This window comes from Oncorhynchus nerka, linkage group LG8, assembly GCF_034236695.1.
Source record: "Oncorhynchus nerka isolate Pitt River linkage group LG8, Oner_Uvic_2.0, whole genome shotgun sequence".
Lineage (NCBI taxonomy): Eukaryota > Metazoa > Chordata > Actinopteri > Salmoniformes > Salmonidae > Oncorhynchus > Oncorhynchus nerka.
In genome coordinates, this window is record NC_088403.1 from 41,112,624 (window position 1) to 41,134,795 (window position 22,172).

The 22,172-nt window shown below is 42.0% G+C and overlaps 2 protein-coding genes across 8 annotated transcripts in view; one reads left to right on the top strand and one right to left on the bottom strand.

The window, feature by feature from the left end:
* si:dkey-172j4.3 (diacylglycerol kinase delta) overlaps positions 1-14,652 on the top strand; it is a 115,982-nt gene extending 101,330 nt beyond the window's left edge. For 6 of the 7 annotated variants that reach the window (XM_065021783.1, XM_065021785.1, XM_065021786.1 and 3 more), the window contains 3 exons: positions 20-139; positions 2,036-2,144; positions 11,624-14,652. In XM_065021783.1, the coding sequence (XP_064877855.1) occupies positions 20-139; positions 2,036-2,144; positions 11,624-11,676 (282 nt within the window). In that variant the 3' untranslated portion in view covers positions 11,677-14,652. Of the gene's footprint in view, positions 1-19; positions 140-2,035; positions 2,145-8,626; positions 8,809-11,623 lie in introns of all 7 variants that reach the window. The other variant, XR_010464546.1, reaches the window with a different exon arrangement.
* Positions 14,653-14,804: 152 nt separating this feature from the next.
* On the bottom strand, positions 14,805-22,157 carry zgc:92429 (uncharacterized protein LOC445063 homolog). The gene is made up of 12 exons (XM_029666380.2): positions 21,828-22,157; positions 20,991-21,040; positions 20,827-20,883; positions 20,508-20,659; positions 20,332-20,435; positions 20,066-20,118; positions 19,075-19,145; positions 17,094-17,196; positions 16,799-16,918; positions 16,010-16,072; positions 15,630-15,771; positions 14,805-15,344 (listed from the first exon to the last, which is right to left on the bottom strand). The coding sequence occupies exons 1-12, from the start codon at positions 21,889-21,891 to the stop codon at positions 15,199-15,201; spliced, it is 1,125 nt and encodes a 374-aa protein (XP_029522240.1). The 5' UTR covers positions 21,892-22,157; the 3' UTR covers positions 14,805-15,198.
* Between the last annotated feature and the right edge of the window lie 15 nt (positions 22,158-22,172).

The following is a 22,172-nucleotide window of genomic DNA, read 5'->3' on the forward strand; positions in this document are numbered from 1 at the left end:
CCCCCCCGCTCTGTTTTAGCTGGACTCTCCCCAGGAAGAGGACCTTCTCTCTACTCTCAACTCTCTGAGTGCTGAACTCCACAAGCTAGATGATATACACTGGATCTGCCCTGCCATGCACTGCTCAGAGGAAGTGGATGTGAGTGTGTGTGTAAGATGGGGTTTCCTAAACGTGATCCTCGGGACCTCAAGGTGTGCACGTTTTGGTTTTTGCCATATTCAAATAATCAACTAATCATCAAACTTTGATCAGTTGAATCAGCTATGTAGTTTTGGGGCAAAAACCAAAACGAGTTTGGGAAACTCTAGTGTAAAGGTTGGGGGTGTGTTTGTGTGTCTTTGGTAAAGTTGTCTGGTCAATTTGTACCTGACCTGGGTTGAAATACATGTGTATTTGAGTATTTGTTATTTAAGATGTTTTTTCCCTGTGTATTCTTTCTATTTTTATTTGTTTTAATGGTTATTTGTAAAAATAAAAATAAAAAAACGAAATAGTCTGCCAATTTCAAATACTTCACTGAATACTATTTGAAACCCTTTTCAAAAACCGTCAAATATTATGCTCTAAAAGGCATGGCACTTCCTACAGAATTGGACTCTTCACAGTGTAATGCTGGCATGTAAACGGTTCAAAGGCCGCCATACTGGAGAATGCATTGCCAGCACATACAGTCTGCGGAAATCTTGGATCACTACAACCAAAGTCAACACCGTGGTCAACTATAACGCCATTAACATGGTTGTTGCCTTTTCTCATTTTGAAGACGACACATCCGCTGAAGAAGAGGATACCGATGATGAAGTGGAGGAAGGTCTGTAAGTTCCACTGACCTTGATGAAGTTCACTTTCCACAGCATGAAATATGCTTTTCTCACACACTACAACTCACTGTGAAAGATGCCTATAAATCTGCAGATAACCACAACAAAGCCATTTCCAAAGCCTCCAACATTGTCTCCCACTACAAGCAAGCAATATTTGCACAGGGTCACCTTGAAGGGGAGAATCGTCTGCAACCAGCCACAAGGTAGAACTCTCAACGGAAATGATGATGTGATGATGTTGTGGACATCCAAACCCCCTTTGAGGTTGCCACAGATAGAGTGCAAGGATCTGACATTGTCACAGCCAGCTACATCATTCCATGTATCAGAGGACTGACTAAACAGCTCCTCACTTGCTCTACCAGGTAGAATGGAAAGCTTGTCCAAAAACCTGGAAGAAGTTGACAAGCGCCTGACTGTTTATGAGCATTCGAAACCATACCAGATTGCCTCAGTCTTGGATTCACAATTTAAACTGGCATGGTGCAATGACACTTAGAAGGCTGCACTTACTGCAGACATCAATGATCTTGCCACAAAGTTTACCGGCGCCACACTGATCCTCTGAAATTCTGGAAGACACACAGTCACACATGTCCAACACTGAGTAGAGTTGCTGCTGAGTACATACACTTCGCAGCTGTGGAGCAGCTTTTCAGCATTGGAGGGCTTATCTTCAGACCAGATCTCAGTTCAATGTCCAAGGAGCTTTTTGAAACACTGATGTTTTTGAAATGTAACATAGCATCTCTTTCATGAGACACCAAAGTATAAAGTATGGGCCGCATATTGTGATGAAACAGTGAAATAAGACCTATACATGTTAATTAAAAAAAAAAAGTTTAACTACTATGTACATTCACAACTATTTTCAAATGCATTCAAATATTTTTGGGATAATACCATCTTTCATATACTTCCAACAAATGTTTTTGAAGTAATTGTAAATACATGCCAATACTTTCCAAATGGTATTTTCAAATACATTCCAATATTCGACTACTTGTTTTGTTTTTTTCAAATTAAGGTTATCTGAATACTTGTTTTGAAATCTATTGAAAAGTAATTGAAATACCTACAACTGTATTTGAACCCAGGTCTGATTTGTACATGGATTGACAACAGCAGAAGTCATTTTTATTCAACCACACCATTATTTCTCTTCCTCCCTCTATTCTTCCATTTTCTGTTCTTTCCTCCCTCTTTCCAGGACTCTGTGAGAGTGAGTGGCAAGAGTAGTATGAAGCTAAAGATGATGCCCAAGGTGAGGAAGGAGAGAGAGAAGCTCCACAAGCAGATGTCCAACAGCTCTCTGTCAGGTAAGGATCCAGGCGAGTCCCTGCTTTAAGGCCTAACCTCCATACAACCACAGCCACAGCTTAGTACATTGTGGCCTGGTGCAACAGTCAGGTAAGAGTCTAGGCGAGTTCTCTACTTCACGGCCTGCTGGGGACAATCAGGCTCCAGATATGAATAGCCCTGGCCTGCTCTAAATGCTGTGTAGCTCTATATTGTAGCTTCTGTATGTTTATTTTCTCTTGTTTGATTCTGTTTCTCTTTGAGTTCACCTATACATGCTCGTGGATTTGTGAACTTTCAGTGTCCTTGTCAGTGGTGGCTGGTGGCACTTTAAATTGAAGGATGGGCTCATAGTAAAAGCTGGAACGGTATAGATTGGACTGTATCAAACACATTGATTCCATGTGTTTGATACCATTCCATTAACTCCATTCCATCCATTATTATGTGCCCGTCCTCCCCCCAGCAGCCTCTTCTGGAATGTGAACTTTCAGTATCGGTGTGTTTTCTTTTTGTATATGTGTGTTTCTTTGCGCTGGTCTGTCTGTGTGCACGTGTGCGTGTGTCTGTGTCTGTGGCTATAGCAGAGAGTTGGGAAAGTGAGGAGGTAGCTGCGTGGCTGTACTCTCTGGGGTTAGGGGAGTACAGAGATACTTTTCTCTCCAGGGACATCCAGGGCTGCCAGCTCTCACAGCTGCAGCGGCACGACCTCAAGGTACAGGAGGACCATAGGAAACTGGGTGCCCATTTTGGGTATAGGACTAGGTAGCCATTTTGGGTCTAAGGCATAGTGTCGCACATTGAGTGTGTGATTTTTGTAATCAATTTAAATGACATTTATGCTTTATGAATGTAGTAAGGTATACCGTTTTATACTGAACAAAAATATAAACGCAACATGTAAAGTGTTGATCGCATGTTTCATGAGCTGAAATAAAAGATCCCAGGAAAGTCAAATACACACAAATCTTATTTCTCTCAAATGTTGTGCACAAATTTGTTTATATCCCTGTTAGTGTTAATTTCTCATTTGCCAATATATTCCATCTACCTGCCAGGTATGGCATATCAAGAAGCTGATTAAACAGCATGATCATTACACAGGTGCACCTTGTGTAAAATGTGCAGTTTGTCACACAACACAATGCCACAGATGTTTAGAGGGAGCATGCAATTGGCATGCTGACTGCAGGAATGTCTACCAGAGCTGTTGTCAGAGAATTGAATGTTAATTTCTCTACCATAAGCCGCTTCCAACATTGTTTTAGAGTATTTGGCAGTACGTCCAACCGGCCTCACAAACGCAGACCACGTATAACCACGCTAGCCCAGGACTTCCACATCCAGCTTCTTCACCTGCAGGATTGTCCGAGACCAGCCACCCCGACAGCTAGTCAAGTATTTCTGTCTGTATTAAGCTTTTTTTTGTGGGAAAAAACGTATTCTGATTGGCTGGGCCTGGCTCCCAAGTGGCCCCTGCCCAGTCATGTGAAATCCATAGATTAGGGCCTAATTCATTTATTTCAATTGACTGATTTCCTTATATGAACTGTAAGTCATTACAATCGTTGAAATTGTTGCATTTTACGTTTATATTTTTGTTCAGTATATTGATTACTTTTCTATCAATGACTTGCTTACTCATTGTAGGAAGATGGTACCCTCATTTCCCACTTTAGAAGTATCAGAATCAACTAATAGGAAGTTCTTTACGCAAATAACTCACATTCATATTAGCTTGGAGTTCCAGAGTTTCCAACGTGATGTGAATGCGGCTAGAGGCATCATGCCCATAGGGGGTACAAGGACACATGCCCCCACAGATTTGTCCTGTAATAATAATAAATATATATATATATATATATACACACACACACACAGTACCAGTCAAAAGTTAAGACACACCTACTCATTCCAGGGATTTTCTTTATTTGTACTATTTTCTACATTGTAGAATAATAGTGAAGACATCTGTCACGGTTTTCATATGGTGAAGGAGAGTCGGACCAAACTGCAGCGTGTCAATTGCGATTCATATTTATTAAACAAACGTAAAACACGACTAAACACGAACACTACAAAACAATAAACGAAACGAAAACCGAAAACAGCCTATACATGTGTCAACTAACATCTAACAAGGACATAAAGACACTCAGGACAATCACCCACAATACAACCAAAGAATATGGCTGCCTAAATATGGTTCCCAATCAGAGACAACGATAAACACCTGCCTCTGATTGAGAACCACTTCAGACAGCCATAGACTTTCCTAGAACACCCCACTAAGCTACAATCCCACTAACATACACACCAAAACCCCAAGACAAAACACACCACAATACAAAAACTCCATGCCACACCCTGGCCTGACCCAATACATGAAGAAAACCACAAAATACTTAGACATCAAAACTATGAATAAACACATGGAATCATGTAGTAACCAAAAAATATTTTATATTTGAGATTCTTCAAAGTAACCACCCTTTGCCTTGATGGCATCTTTGCACTCTCTTGGCATTCTCCCAACCAGCTTCGTGAGGTAGTCACCTGGAATGGATTTCAATCAACAGGTGTGCCTTGTTAAACATTCATTTGTGGAATATATTTCCTTCTTAATGCATTTGATCCAATCAGCTGTGTTGTGACAAGATAGGGCTATCTTCTGTATATCACCCCTATTTGGTAAAAGGCCAAGTCCATATTATGGTAAGAACAGCTCAAACAAGCAAAGAGAAATGACAACATTACTTTAAGTCATGAAGGTCAGTAAATCCAGAACATTTCAAGAACTTGTAAAGTTTCTTCTAGTAGAGTCGCAAAAATCATCAAGCGCTATGATGAAACTGGCACTCATGAGGACCGCCATGAGGAAAGTGCATTAGAGTTACCAGCCTCAGGAATTGCAGCCCAAAATAAATGCTTCACAGAGTTCAAGTAACAGACACATCTCAACAGAGGAGACTGCGTGAATCAGGCCTTCATGGTCGAATTGCTGCAAAGACGCGCTAACCAATTGTGCTATTGTGTGTTTTCTTTGCGTTATTTGTAACTTATTTTGTACATAATGTTTCTGCTACCGTGTCTTATTACCGAAAAGAGCTTCTAGATATCAGGACAGAGATTACTCACCCCATACTGGAGGAATACTTTTTCTTTAACAAGTCGGACGGGAAGGATTTACTACAGACGCCCGACAAGGCCCTCATCCCCGTCATTCGCAGGAGAAAGAGACAGAGATATCCGTGACGAAGGTCTGGGTGCCTTATAAGGAATCGACGGCGAGCGGGTAATCTCCCTTTACCGTCGGTCCTATTAACCAACGTACAATCAATGGAAAATAAAATAGGCAAACTACAATCACGTATATCTTAACAGGACATTAAAAACTGTAATATCTTATGTTTCACAGAGTCATGTCTGAATGTCGACATAACATACAGCTGGCGGGTTTTGAGCTTTTTTGGCAGGATAGAATTGCGGCCTCTGGTAAGACAAGGGGTGTCGGTCTATGTATATTTGTAAACAGAAGGTGCATGAAATCTAAGGAAGTCTTGAGGTTTTGCTCAAGCTGTAGATCACACTATTTACCAAGAAAGTTTTCATTTATATTCTTCGTAGCTGTCTATTTACCACCACAAACTGATGCTGGCACTAAAGCTGAATACGTCCATAAGCAAACAGGAAAACACTCATCCAGAGTCGCCGCTCCTAGTGGCCGAGGACTTTAATGCAGGGAATCAGTTTTACCTAATTTCTATCAGCATGCTAAATGTGCAACCAGAGGGGAAAAAACTCTAGACCACCTTTACTCCACATACAGAGACTCGTACAAAGCTCTTCCTCGCATTTGGCAAATCTGACCATAATTCTATCCTCTTGATTCCTGCTTACAAGCAAAAACAAAAGCAGGAAGCACCAGTGACTCGGTCATCAAGAAAGTGGTCAGATGAAGCATTTGCTACGCTACAGGACTGTTTTTCTAGCACAGACTGGAATATATTCCGGGATTCTTCTGATGGCATTGAGGAGTACACAACATCAGTCACTGGCTTCATCAATAAGTGCATCTATGACGTCGTCCCCTCAGTGACTGTACGTTCATACCCCAACCAGAAGCCATGGAATACTGGCAACATCCGCACTGAGCTAAAGGGTAGAGCTGCCACTTTCAAGGAGTGGGACTCTAACCCGGAAGTTTACAAGAAATCCTGCTATGCCCTCAGACGAACCATCAAACAGGCAAAGCCTCAATACAGGACTAAGATTGAATCCTACTACACTGGCTCTGACGCTCGTCGGATGTGGCAGGGCTTGCAAATTATTACAGACTACAAAGAGAAGCAAAGCCGCAAGCTGCCCAGTGACACGAGACTACCAGACAAGCTAAATTACTTCTATGCTCGCTTTGAGGCAAGTAACACCGAAACATGCATGAGAGCATCAGCTGTTCCAGACGACTGTGTGATCACGCTTTTTCATAGCCGATGTAAGACCTTTAAACAGGTCAACATTTACAAGGCCGTAGGGCCAGACAGAGTACCAGGATGTGTGCTCAGAGCATGCGCTGAGCAACTTGCAAGTGTTTTCACTGACATTTTCAACATGTTCCTGACTGTGTCTGTAATACCAAAATGTTTTAAGCAGACCGCCATAGTGTTCTTGTGCACAAGAACACTAAGGTAACCTGCCTAAATGATTACTGACCTGTAGTACTCACGTCTGTAGCCATGAAGTGCTTTGAAAGGCTGGTCATGGCTCACATCAACACCATTATCCCAGAAACACTAGACCCACTCCAATTTGCAATCTCTATTGCAATCTCTATTGCAGTCAACACTGCCCTTTCCCACATGAACAAAAGGAACACCTATGTGAGAATGCTATTCATTGACTACAGCTCAGTGTTCAACTGAGTTGTAGTGATGACCCTCAAAGCTCATCACTAAGCTAAGGGCCCTGGGACTGAACACCTCCCACTGGATCCTGTACTTCTTGACTGGCCGCCCCCAGGTGGTAAGGGTAGGTAACAACACATCCGCCACACTGATCCTCAACTTGGGGGCCCCTCAGGGGTGCGTGCTCAGTCCCCTCCTGTACCCCCTGTTGACTCATGACTGCATGGCCAGGCACGACTCCAACACCATAATCAAGTTTGCAGATGACACAAGTGGTAGGCCTGATCACCGACAACGATGAGACAGCCTATAGGGAGGAGGTCAGAGACCTGGCCATGTGGTGCCAAGACAACAGCCTCTCCCTCAACGTGATCAAGACAATGGAGATGATTGTGCTCTACAGGGAAAGGAGGACCGATCACACCTCCATTCTCACTGACGGGTGGAGCAGGTTGAGAGCCGTGAAAAAGGCACAAAAAAACCTATTCCCCCTCAGGAGACTGAAAAGATTCAGCATGGGTCCTCAGATCCTCAAACGGTTCTACAGCTGCACAATCGAGAGCATCCTGCATCACTGCCTGGTATGGCAACTGCTCAGCTTCCGACTGCAAAGCACTATAGAGGGTAGTGCCTACGGCCCAGTACATCACTGGGGCCAAGCTTCCTGCCATCCAGGACCTCTATACCAGGCGGTGTCAGAGGAAGGCCTTAAAAATGTTCAAAGACTCCAGCCACCCCAGTCATAGACTGTTCTCTCTACTACCACACGGCAAGCTGTACCGGAGTCCCAAGTCTAGGTCCAAAAGGCTTCTTAACAGCTTCTACCCCCAAGCCTTGAGACTCCTGAACAGCTAATCAAAGGGCTACGCAGACCCATCTTTTACGTTGCTGCTACTCTGTTTATTATCTATGCATAGTCTTTTCAACTCTACCTACATGTACATATGACCTCAATTACCTCGACTAACCGGTGCCCCCGTACATTGACTCAGTACTGGTACCCCCTGTATATATCCTCCACATTGACTCAGTACTGGTACCCCCTGTATATAGCCTCCACATTGACTCAGTACTGGTACCCCCTGTATATAGCCTCCACATTGACTCAGTACCGGTACCCCCTGTATATAGCCTCTGTGTTGTTATTTTACTGCTGCTGTTTAATTATTTGTTACTTTTATTTTCTATTTAACACTTATTTTTCTTAACTTCTTAAAGCATTGTTGTTTAAGGGCTTGTAAGTAAGCATTTCACTTCGGCGCATGTGACAAATACAATTTGATACGATTTGAAACACGAGCAATGGACATTAGACCGGTGTAATTCTGTCCTCTGATGAGTCCAAAATGTAGATTTTTGGTTCCTACCGCTGTGACTTTGTGAGAGTCAGAGTAGTTAAACGGATTAACTCTGCATGTGTTGTTCCCACAGTGACGCATGGGGGGGATGAGGTTTGATGGTGTGGGGGTGCTTTGCTGGTGACACTGTCTGTTATTTATTTAGGCACACTTAACCAGCATGGCTACCACAACATTCTGCAGAGATACGGCATCCTATCTGGTTTGCGCTTAGTGGGACTATCATTTGTTTTTCAACAGGACAATGACCCAACACACCTCCAGGCTGTGTAAGGGCTATTTGACCAAGAAGCAGAGTGATGGAGTGCTGCATCAGATGACCTGGCCTCCACAATCACCCGATCTCAACCCAATTGAGATGGTTTGGGATGAGTTGGATTGCAGAGTGAAGGAAAAGCAGCCAACAAGTGCTTAGCATACATGTAGGAACCTTTTCAAGACTGTTGCAAAAGCATCCCAGGTGAAGCAGGTTGAGAGAAGGCCGAGGTGTGCATAGCTGTCATCAAGGCAAAGGGTGGCTACTTTGAAGAATCTAACATATATTTTCATTTGTTTAACACTTTTTGGGTTACTACATGATTCCATATGTATTATTTCATAGTGTTGATGCCTTCACTATTATTCTACAATGTAGAAAATAATTTTATACTAAGAAAAACCCTTGAATGAGTAGGTATGTCCAAACTTTTGACTGGTACTGTATATACACTACCGTTCAAAAGTTTGGGGTCACTTAGAAATGTCCATATTTTTTAAAGAAAATTTCATTTTTTGTCCATTAAAATAACATCAAATTGATCCGAAATACAGTGTAGACATTGTTATAATGTTGTAAATGACTATTGTAGCTGGAAATGGCAGATTCTTTATGGAATATCTACATAGGCGTACAGAAGCCCATTATCAGCAAGCATCACTCCTGTGTTCCAATGGCACGTTGGGTTAGCTTTTTAAAATGATAACCTTGGTTTAGCTAACTGATCATTAGGAAACCCTTTTGCAATTATGTTAGCACAACTGAAAACTGTTGTTCTGATTAAAGAAGTAATAAAACTGGCCTTCCTGGCCTTCCTTTAGACTAGTTGAGTATCTGGAGCATCAGCATTTGTGGGTTTGATTACAGGCTCAAAATGGCCAGAAACAAAGTATTTTCTTCTGAAACTTGTCAGTCTATTCTTGTTCTGAGAACTGAACGCTATTCCATGTGAGAAGTTGCCAAGAAACTGAAGATCTCGTACAGCGCTGTGTACTACTCCCTTCACAGAACAGCGCAAACTGGCTCTAACCAGAATAGAAAGAGGAGTGGGAGGCTCCAGTGCACAACTGAGCAAGAGGACAAGTACATTAGAGTGTCTAGTTTGAGAAACAGACGCCTCACAAGTCCTCAACTGGCAGCTTCATTAAATAGTACAGGAAAACACCAGGTGAAAAGGTGAGTCTGGGATGCTGGCCTTCTAATCAAATCAAAGTTTGTCACGTGCGCCTAAATACAATAGGTGTAGACCTTATAGTGAAATGCTTACTTACAAGCTCTAACCAATAGTGCAAAAAAAGTTATTAGGTGAACAATAGGATGGTAAAGAAATTAAACAGACAGAGTTTCTAGACAAAGTTTAAAAGAAAAAGCCATATCTCAGACTGTCAAATAAAAAGAAAAGATTAAGATGGGCAAAAGAACACAGACATTGGACAGAGGAAGATTGGAAAAAAGTGTTATGGACAGACTAATCTAAGTTTGAGGTGTTCGGATCACAAAGAAGAACATTCGTGAGACGCAGAAAAAAATGAAAGATGCTGGAGGAGTGCTGGACGCGATCTGTCAAGCATGGTGGAGACAATGTGATGGTCTGGGGGTCCTTTGGTGGTGGTAAAGTGGGAGATTTGTACAGTAAAAATGATCTTGAAGAAGGAAGCCTATCACTCCATTTTGCAATGCCATGCCATACTCTGAACGGCACTTAATTGGAGCCAATTTCCTATTTAGGGAAGAAGCAGTCAGCTGGTATTCTGTTTATAATGCAGTGGCCAGCACAGTCACCGGATCTCAACCCTATTGAGCTTTTTTGGGAGCAGCTTGACCGTATGGTACACAAGAAGTGCTCATCAAGCCAATCCAACTTGTGGGAGGTGCTTCAGGAAGCATGGGGTGAAATCTCTTCAGATTACCTCAACAAATTGACAACTAGAATGCCAAAGGTCTGCAAGGGTGTAATTGCTGCAAATGGAGGATTATTTGACGATAGCAGTTTGAAGGACACAATTATTATTTCAATTAAAATCATTATTTATAACCTATAACTATATTTCCTATTCACTCATTTCATGTATGTTTTTATGGAAAACGAGGACATTTATAAGTGACCCCAAACTTTTGAACGGTAGTGTATATGTTGTTGATGTTTCTCTGTAATATTTCTAGCAACCTAACAATTTTATGAAGTTGGCTTTAGCTAGCTCAGATTGGAAATCTCTCCCCCAACCTCAACTAGCTACCAAGAAGCCATTTCAGGCTATTAATCAAGTTATAGTAGCTAGCTTGTCTAACTATGTTAGCTGGCAAGGTTGGTAGACTTTAGAAAAGCAAGCAATAACTAAATGTACTGAATAAGACTCACATTCCTTTCAATCTTTTACCCAGATTTTAGCCGAGATACAGAGAAGTGTATATAGTTTAAGATACAGACGGCTCGAGGTATACTTAGATATGCAGATTTTAGCCGAGATACAGAGAAGTGTATATAGTTTAAGATACAGACGGCTCGAGGTATACTTAGATATGCAGATTTTAGCCGAGATACAGAGAAGTGTATATAGTTTAAGATACAGACGGCTCGAGGTATACTTAGATATGCAGATTTTAGCCGAGATACAGAGAAGTGTATATAGTTTAAGATACAGACGGCTCGAGGTATACTTAGATATGCAGATTTTTGTTGTTGTTTTTGTCATAGCTTAATGACTTTGGCTCTAGATTTCAGTAAAAAGCTGTTTCAGGTGTTAAAAAAATGAAAGGACAGGGGCCCCCTTCTGGACCACCCCCAACCGTCCTCACATACTTTTTGCATCCTCAGATTTTTAGGGTGCATGACGCCCCTGAAAGCTGCACAAGTTACTTAAGTTGATATAAAGTGATATTAAGTTGATGAAAACTAATGATTTTGAAAAACAGTGAAACATTCATTAACATTGTGTAAAAAGGAGAAACTTTGATTGTCCATCTCTCTCTCTCTCCCACAGGATCTTGGGATATTAAAGGTGGGGCATGTGAGACGGATCCTTCAGGCAATTGAGGAACTTAACGAGGAGGCTTAAGAAGACAGCTGTCACTATGGCAACCGGAGGGGGGATAAATTATTCAACAATTCAATGACCCTCCCCATTCAGCTATCACCTCCCCCTTGATTCAATGTTCTCCATTTTGTAATCAGGGAGGAGTTGTTTTTAACGAGGGGGCGTAACTGCATTGCATCACCGTTTGTGGTGTGCTGTTTGACCTGCTGACCAGGGATGTGGGCGTGTTCTTCTTGATAGTCAAAGTGGCCAATCAGAGATGAGGAAAGAGTTTCTAAGCATATTTTGTTTCATTGACAACGCAATGTGTTTACATAGGCGGTGCTGTCCTTTGCATGACGGGAGTGGACATTTTGTTTTTATTCTTAGATATATCCTCTTTTTGGGGTTTAGGCTAGCCTTCCTCTTTTCGCTCTTGACTTTTGGGACTTTTTAGTTTCCTTGAAATCTGAAGTTTGAGGACATCTTTGTTGGAGGACATCAACAATAACGAAAAACACCTCAACTTATTATCACCTGAGGAACTGGAGACATAAAAATGTGAAAAAGTTATTATTGAAGGTTCATATTGAGGAATGTAATACATGTGGACAGAATATGGTACTAATATATTGGCCTTGCTAAAGTACTTACCATAATATCTGTAATATATGTACTGTAGCATCTTATGTCCAGCTACTACAGTGCTCACTGTAATATCTACGGCTAGCTACTACAGTACTTACTGTAACATCTAAACCACGATGACCTCAATGTGTCCCTGCATGCCTTCCAAGTTGGATGAAGTAGCCCATTGACACTGATCTAAGATCCGTCTAAAGTTTGCATTAGCCCTCCTTATGGTTATGCTTAGGTTTGGAGGGAAAGTTGATCCTACGTCTGTGGTTAGGGATATACTTATACCATCCCTTACCCCTATGCTGGAATAGAAATGCAGTGAGATTTATTTTCTTTTTTCCATTGGAGAAATTGAGTAACATTTTATTTTGAAGGTCTGGTTATAAACAGCTTATAAACTGTTAAGATAGTTCATGTATAGTTTAACTGTTAGTTAACCACTAAATCGTTCTATATATTTTATTCATGTATTTATGAATAGTAGTAGTTTCGGATGAAAATAATATATATTACAAAGACCAGTATGCCGAGTCATATATAGTTAAACCATGAACAAGAGATATAAGTTAAGTTGTATCATTAAGTTATAATAACATGTATTTAATTCATTCAATGCAGAACAAGCTATGTATTAGTCATTTAATAGTTAATGGTGTTTATTAATCAGCTTATTATCAGCCTTCCAGATAAAGTGTTAGCTATGATTGTCCTACTGTACCAATAGCGTGCTTGTCCTGCTGTTATTGCTAGAGGCTTTAGTGATGTACCTGTACACGTGTGCCAAGTTTTAAACGACATATGACGATTGTGTGTGTGTGTGTGTGTGCAAACGACACTGTGTGCGTGTCATTCATTTCAAAGTTTACTGTACCTTGCCTTGCACTTTACAGAGAGAAACTCAAAAGAAAAAATGTGTGTGCGAGCGACATGTGCGTGTATGTTGTAAAAGTGATCGTTCACTTGTGTTTTTATTGCTATGGAAACGGTCGCTCTCCCTTGTATTTATGACACATCTATACAGAGATCAGTGTGTGTTAATATGTAACATATAAATATAACCAACACGAATGTTAAAGTATATTATATATACATAATAGATATTAAATGTTTATTCACTTGTCAGGGGTTGTTCTACTGTACATGCTCTCAGGGTGGCAAAATTCCAGTAATTTCTTCTAAATTACCAGGTTTCAAGAAATCCCGTTGGAACATTTCCGGATTTTCAGAAGTGAATACGCAGGAAACCCAGGAATTTTGGGAAAGTTAATAGAATTTTTCAACCCTAATGTTCTCACTTTACACATCCTAATCTCATGGAAGACTGGATTCTGAAAAATGTTGCGACACCGTTACTCCAACGCTATGCCAACGATTCCTTAGCGGCTGTTGTGTCTACGGCACGAGGCTAGGATATCAGTATTGAAATCTTGTGTGACATAACATATATAGTGGTCAATCGCCAAGGTACTGAGAGGTATGGAGAACAATGCAACAACGACTTAACGATCAAGTCTAGAGGAAAAGTCTTGGAAACGTTTTGTTGGACAACATGTATGTAACATGTAATATGCCACGGTTATGTAACAGTATTTGACGGCAAGTTTTTGTGAACGCACGCCTACAGACCGCACTGGCTGGACTCTGCTGTGCAATGCGCAAAGCTGGACTCGATGTTGCACGTTGTTTGTTCAAAGATGTTTAATAATGATAATCTTGTGCTGTTAATTCGTTGTACTGGTTGATCTCTGCAACCAGGCTGGAAGGTCAGCCTTTGGGCCTAAAAAGTATTCCTTGAAGTCCTAAGTGTCAAGATGTTGTATATTATACTATTTAATGGTATCAATTGATAAGGAGGATGTTATTGTGATTCAAATCTTGAATGTAATCATGAATTGTGATCAAATCTTGAATTGTGAATCTTTGAACTCATCATGTATTGAACTTGATTTGAGTGTTCCCAAATAGATTATGCTCCATCTCAGAGCCAAACTGTTATTTTGACAGTTTTACTCGACATAAATGTTAGTTGCCAATAAGACAGGAATCATGCAGGCTATGATTTTACTGTTTTACTGCATATGATTGATTATCATCAGTGAATTTAGGCCGGATTACAATCAAAGGCCCCGTTGTCGAAAAGCATACTGCACTTGACTTTTAAAGGTCATTTACGCTTCAGCCAATATTAAGCGTGCTGCGCCCTTCGCGACAGCAGGCCTTTGATTGAATTCAGGCCCAAGCCTATTTATTTGTGCTATCCAATTGCCAATCATCCATGTCCCAGAACCCAGAGAGAGAGACAGCATTCACTGGCTGCTAGCAGGAGGCTGAAATAAAGTGTATCCATTGCTGTTGGAGTCGGGTGTGTGTGTGTGTGTCCCAAGTGTGACAACGCACATTAAAACAAAGGAGAAACTCCATCTGTCTAATGAATATCACAGCACAGCAGGCCCATTTAGCGTCACAAACAAGTCACATTCAAACAGGAATGATGTAGAATGGACAGATGGACTTTTCAATACGGTAGGCCTTTCTTATTTAATTGCAATGAAACCAGAGTACGGTGTCCATGTTAGGACATTGACTCTGACCCAGATTTGTCTGTCGCCTGACAATGGCCTAATATGTACTAGAGGGCAGAAGACGAAAACTCACCTATAACAGGTTGATATTCCTTATTTGTTTCTGTGAATACAGTAGAGATCAATACATAAAACAAATTCAAATACAATTTCTTTATAAATTAAAAACCAGTAACAATATTACAGGCATACCATGGCCTTAGACTAAGGAAAATGGACACTAAAGTACTCTAACAACACTCAATCTCACAGCCAGTCAGAGCATCCTCTTGACCGTTACCGTCTTGACGGACCACAGACATAATCAATCAACTAATCAATTTAGCCTTCTAACACGGGCATCTCATCCTCTTCTGGAGGATTCTGGATGATCTGCGGTTTCTCCCACTCCTCGTCTGAGTCACTGATGTCATCGTCGTCGATGTCCCTGTCCCACTGACTGGGGTCGTCGGCCTCATCGGTGTAACCTGTAACACAGTGAGCAATACTGTGAACCCAGTCGATGTTTTGATTATGGCAGTGTATAGCCTGGCAGAAATTGACGGTGTCTAACCCCCAATGTTAACGTTTATGCCTTTCCCTAACCTTTAACCTAACCTTAACCTAACCATTGTTCCTAAACTTAATCTTAATCCTAACCTTAATTTATTTTGACCCCAATGCCTAAATGTATTTTGTCATCCTGCCGGTCGAACAAACACTTCCTTTATAATCACAAGATAAAACAACATAAAGGGGGATGTTTACAGTACCCATGTCCAGATCCTGGGGTTCGGGTTCTGGTTTGAACTTGGGGTCCTCTAGTTTTCCCCAGGCCACAGCATCTGCCTTACGGAGCGACACCTCCACCTTAGACGAAACCATGTTGACCCCACTGTTGGCTACATCCGCTACCTAGAGTAGAGGAGGAAGAGGGATATGAGGTTAGGGTTATGGTGGGGATAGTTGTTGGTTGGTGTTTAGAGGGGAGAAAGGCGAAAGAGACAGGAAGAGGGAAATAGAAAACAGAAACACAAGCGAGAAAGAAAGAGGAATGTATAGTACAAAGAGAGAGGCTGGAAACAATTCAAGCGGTAAAAAAAGAAATAATAATAATAATAAAAAAGAAGACAGGAAAAGCATTGCCCCTCACCCCCCACAGATGGTAGTCCTTATGGAAAATCTTGTTGTCCTCAAACTGGATGTGACAGGTCAGCTACAGGAATAGAGATAGGGACAGGGCGGTAGAGAGAGAAAGAGAGATGTTAATCATCATTAACAACCTTACACAAAACACCAGCGGGAAAACAACATATGCAAAAGTCAATGTGTGTATATGCCAAAAGTCAATGTGTGTATATGCGTTACCACTCTGCGATTGGCTTTGACGGAGGACAGTTGAGGGTTGGCGTTCTTGTATGTCTGCGTTCGTGTGTGTGTGTGTGTAGCCCGTTCTTACCACTGTGCGGTTAGCCTCGACGTAGGACAGTTTAGGGTTGGCGTTCTTGTATGTCTGCGTTCGTGTGTGTGTGTGTGTGTGTGTGTGTAGCCCGTTCTTACCACTGTGCGGTTAGCCTCGACGTAGGACAGTTCAGGGTTGGCGTTCTTGTATGTCTGCGTTCGTGTGTGTGTGTGTGTGTGTGTGTGTGTGTGCAGCCCGTTCTTACCACTGTGCGGTTAGCCTCGACGTAGGACAGTTCAGGGTTGGCGTTCTTGTATGTTCGTGTGTGTGTGTGCAGCCCGTTCTTACCACTGTGCGGTTAGCCTCGACGTAGGACAGTTCAGGGATGGCGTTCTTGTATGTTCGTGTGTGTGTGTGTGTGTGTGTGTGCAGCCCGTTCTTACCACTGTGCGGTTAGCCTCGACGTAGGACAGTTCAGGGTTGACGTTCTTGTATGTCTGCGTTCGTGTGTGAGTGTGTGTGTGTGTAGCCCGTTCTTACCACTGTGCGGTTAGCCTCGACGTAGGACAGTTCAGGGTTGGCGTTCTTGGCATAGATGGTCACGTAGACCTGTGTGGCTGTCTGGTGCCAGTCATGTCTACATGCAACCTTCTTATTGTTCTGCACACACAAACATTCAGAGAGAATGAGAGAGAAAAGAGTTTACAGTTAACTGTTTACAGCAAAATGTCCAAGTGATTTTCATGTTAAAAAAAAAACAGGCATAATTGGCTACAGAATGAAACCCGGACATTAAGAAAAGGTGAAAAGGAGAGAGAGGAGGGCTAACACTGACCACTTTTTGGACCCAGCGATGTTTGCCAGTGGTACAACCCTTCTGATCCAGAAAAGCATTAAAGTCTATGGTCTTCACACAGCAACAACCCCAGTACTTATACCTGTAAGGTTAGAATTACAGCACCGTATTATACCTATGGTATTACATTAATATTACATTTCATATGCTTATAATAAAGCAGCATTAAAGTCTATGGTCTTTACACAGCAACAGCTCTAGTACTTATACACGTAGAAGAGTATATAATAGTATTGTATAATACAGGCATGGACACAGTATATTCGGAAAGTATTCAGAACCCTTGACTTTTCCACATTTTGTTACTTTACATTATAAAACTGATTAAACTGTTTTTTTTTTAATTCATCAATCTACACACAATAACCCATAACGACAAAACAAAAACAGGTTTAGATTTTTTTGCAAATGTATTACATTTAAAACGAAAATATCACATTTACGTAAGTATTCAGACTTTGTTGAAGCACCTTTGGCAACGATTACAGCCTTGAGTCTTTTTGGGTATGACACTACAAGCTTGGCACGCCTGTATTTGGGTAGTTTCTCCCATTCTTCTCCGCAGATCCTCTCAAGAACTGTCAGGTTGGATAGAGTTGTAGCACAGCTATTTTCAGGTCTCTCCAGAGATGTTCGATCGGGTTCAAGTCTGGGCTCTGGCTGGTCCACTCAAGGACATTCGGAGACTTGTCCCGAAGCCACCCCTGCGTTGTCTTGGCTGTGTGCTTAGGGTTGTTGTCCTGTTGTAAGGTGAACCGTCACCCCAGTCTGCCGGGGCGGCAGGGTAGCCTAGTGGTGAGAGCGTTGGACTAGTAACCGAAAGGGTGCAAGTTCGAATCCCCGAGCTGACAAGGTACAAATCTGTCGTTCTGCCCCTGAACAGGCAGTTAAACCCACTGTTCCTAGGCCGTCATTGAAAATAAGAATTTGTTCTTAACTGACTTGCCTAGTAAAATAAAGGTCAAATTAAAAAATATATATATATATTTTTTTTAAAGTCTGAGATCCTGAGCGCTCTGGAGCAGGTTTCCATCAAGGATCTCTATGTTCTTCGCTCCGTTCATCTTTCCCTCGATCCTGAGTAGTTTCCCAGTTCTTAACATCCCCACAGCATGATGCTGCCACCAACATGCTTTACCGTAGGGATGATGCCAGGTTTCCTCTAGACGTGACGCTTGGTATTCAGGCCAAAGAGTTCAATCTTGGTTTCATCAGACCAGAGAATCTTGTTTCTCATGGTCTTTGAGTTCTTTAGGTGCCTTTTGGCCACTCTACCATAAAGGCCTGATTAATGGAGTGCTGCAGACATGATTGTCCTTCTGGAAGGTTCTCCCATTTCAACAGAGGAACTCTGGAGCTCTGTCAGAGTGATCTTTGGGTTCTTGGTCACCTCACCTCCCCAGATTGCTCAGTTTGGCCGGGCGACCAGCTCCAGTAAGAGTCTTGGTGGTTCCAAACTTCTTCCATTAAAGAATGATGGAGGCTACTGTGTTCTTGGGGACCTTCAATTCTGCAGAAATGTTTTTGTACCCTTCCCCAGAGCTGTGCCGCGACACAATTCTGTCTCGGAGTTCTACGGACAATTCCGTCGACCTAATGGCTTGGTTTTTGCTCTGACATGCACTGTCAACTGTGGGACCTTATATAGACAGGTGTGTGCCTTTCCAAATCATGTCCAATCAATTGAATTTACCACAGGTGAACTCCAATCAAAATGTAGAAACATCAAGGTTGATCTATGGAAACAGGTTGTACCAGAGCTCAATTTTGAGTCTCATAGCAAAGGATCTGAACACCTTTAAATTGTAATATATTTGCAAACATTTCGATAAACCTGTTTTTGCTTTGTCATTATGGGGTATTGTGTGTAGATGGATTAGGAAAAAAATATTTATTTCATCCATTTTAAAATAAAATATTTTCAGAATGCGCTGTAAGTATAATACAGTCCTCATCTTACCCCTCGTGGAAGACAGGTGCTCCAGGGTGGTGTGTACAGGTCTCTCCGTTGGTCTCTGGGCCCTGGTATTGCTGTCAACAACAACAATCATCTACTGAATTCTCCTCTCAGGTAGGGGGATAACTAACATGCTAACAACAATTTTAAGATGACAACATTTTTCTAATGAGAAAGTTGGGACATTGAGGTTTCTGCATTGTGATGCATTTACATGATACTACAACATTATATGGCAGCCATGTTAGCTACCTATTAACATTTAAATAATGATATGCAACTGAATGTCTAGAATTGGAACAGTATTCAACATTCGTAAATCGACCCAACTCTCTAGAATATAAGGCTCTGGAACAAACTGTTGAATTACGGGAAAGAGTTAACACTGTCTGAGACTGGCTGTTACCCTAACATCAGCAGAATGCAACAGATTCATTATCAAAGACAGGAGTTACTGCACATCAAATGTTTTACTCCCTTCTCTATGAAACACACACTAACATACATACACACGAGCACATGCACACACACACAGAAACACGCATACACAGACACACAAAAGAGACACATGGCCTCCCGGGTTCGATTCCGGACTGTGTTGCAGACAGACGTGACCGGGAGACCCATGAGGCGGCTCACAATTGGCCCAGTGTGGTCCGGGTTAGGGGAGGGTTTGAACGGCTGGGATGTCCTTGTCCCATCGCTTTCTAGCGACTCCTTGTGGCGGCCGGGCGCATGCATGCTGACTTCGGTTGCCAGCTGCACAGTGTTTCCTGGTGCGGCTAGCTTCCGGGTTAAGCAAACAGTGTGTCAAGAAGCAGTGCGGCTTGGGCGGGGTCATGTCTCGGAGGACTTATGGCTCTCGACCTTCGCCTCTCCTGAGTCCGTAGGAGTTGCAACGATGGGACAAGACTAACTACCAATTGCATATCACGAAATTGGGGAGAAAAAATAAAAATAAAAACACTAATAAAAAATGAATAGAAACACCTACTGTTTTGCATCCTGTGTTCTTGCATCGTGTTCCCTGCATGACAACTGCAGTCTCTGTGAGGGCGAGAGAGAGAGAAATAAAGAGAGGAAGGGTCAGAAGGACAGGGGAGGTTATACTACCTAAGTAGTTTCAAAATAATATATTTCAGAGAAGTATTGGTATTAGTCAACAGAAGCATTGAAATGCACTGCTATTATATAGAAACCAACGATTTGAACAACAAGGGGATACCAAACAGAGAAGGTATGGGAGGGATACACACACACCTTTCTTTTTTAGTTCAGCCTTGCTGCTGATTTCCATCTTCTCCAGAACCTGAGTCAGAGAGGCGGACACCTTCAGCTTCAGTTTGGTCTTATCCTCATCTGAACTGTAAAGGACAATAAATAGATAATTTAAATAAATAAACACCTAATCAGCCATCTGAGCAAGCTGACCCTACCTGGGTCTCTCTTTCTGCAGTGCCTCAGCTGATTTGGGCCCCTGGTAAATGATCTCCTCTCTGTTGTTTCTCACACCGTTCTTGTCTGATGTCACTGTCGGCTGCATAGGCTCCTGGGGCTTTTCCTTACTATGACGCCCCTGGGTGCAGCCCTACAATAGAAAAGTAATGTCAGGATACTGCGTACAGAGTACCCTGACAGCGAACTACTGCATAGAACTTGATAAGTACTGTTCCCTGAGCTAATGCCTATATGCTTCAGCTCAGTGGGTTAAAACAGTCTTGACTTCAAACCCAGTTGGTCCCACATGGTCCTTACCTTGATAGAAAGGAATTCAGAGAAGTCTGTGGTTCTCTTCCTACAACAAGACCAACCCTGGACACACACGCATTGTTTATCAATTTGATCAAGTACTGTGAGGATAGTTTCATATTTATTGATTCTCATCTGTAAGTTTCTCAAATGTTTATTTATTGATATACCTTCAGAGCATCGTGGAAGATGGGAACACCTGGATGATGAAGACAGGCATCTAGAGGGCGAGAAACATCAAAAGGTACTTGTTGGCGCTGGCATTTGTCAGACACAAACGTTGTAACTTGTCACAGACAAGCAGGCACCCACACACACACACACACACAATCAGCAGGGTCTCCCAGACAGCCGTCAAGAGTTCTGGTCATAAGAGGGAGGGGGTTGGGTCCATATAAGGCATTAACTAACCTAACAGTTGCTATGAAGAGGAGACCTCTACTCGGTGACCTAAAGACGTGGGAAATTATGTCGGCGCATGCTTTCACCCAGTGTCGGTCTCTCTCATATGCACATCTGTCACATAAGCACAACAATTGCACACACATGCCTACAATACAATCTCTCAAGCCAGAATCTCTCCATGATATGCCAATGTGTGGATGACTAGGCCAGTTTCTGGACCCAAAGATGCTTAACTGAAGATGTGTTTTAGTCTTTTAGTATGGGATCAATCCTTTCAGTTCTGCTAAAAACACCTGTCAATTCCCACCTCTGTCCCAAAGGGGTCTGTCAGACTATGATAGTCTATGCTATTACACATGAACTATTACCATAATACACATTATCCCCTCTACATTTGTCCATTCAAAAACAGTATTAGTCTACAATACACTGAAAACTCAAATACCTTGCAATATTTGCAACATGCATTTAATCCAAATAACATTATTCATTACTAATAAACTGTCATTGTCTACAGTGCATTCAATCCAACCTGTGTACCATCGCAGTATAACAGTGACTAATAAACCGTGTGTTTGAGTTAAAGTAGCAAGTGATTTTACCGTCTTTGTTCTTGTCGGCATCAAACTTCTCTCCACAGCCTTTGTTGTAGCAAAGAAGTGCCATATTGGCCTAGTATTTAGTTTGTCCTCTCGTAACTCTTCTACCTAACTCTTCCTTTCGCTAACCCGCTCTTCTTTTTCCTCTTCGAGGGGCTTCGAAACTTTAATCCCACACAGTCTTCCAGAACTTTCTCCCGGATAGAAGAGAAGCGAGGGAATGAGAGAAAGAACGAGAGAGATCTAGGGGGACTAAGAGGAAAGAGAGGGGGTCTCTGCTTGGCCTGGCTGAATGAATTTTAAAAATAGCCACCAGTCATCGCCTCTCTCTCTTCAGCTGTCAGTCCT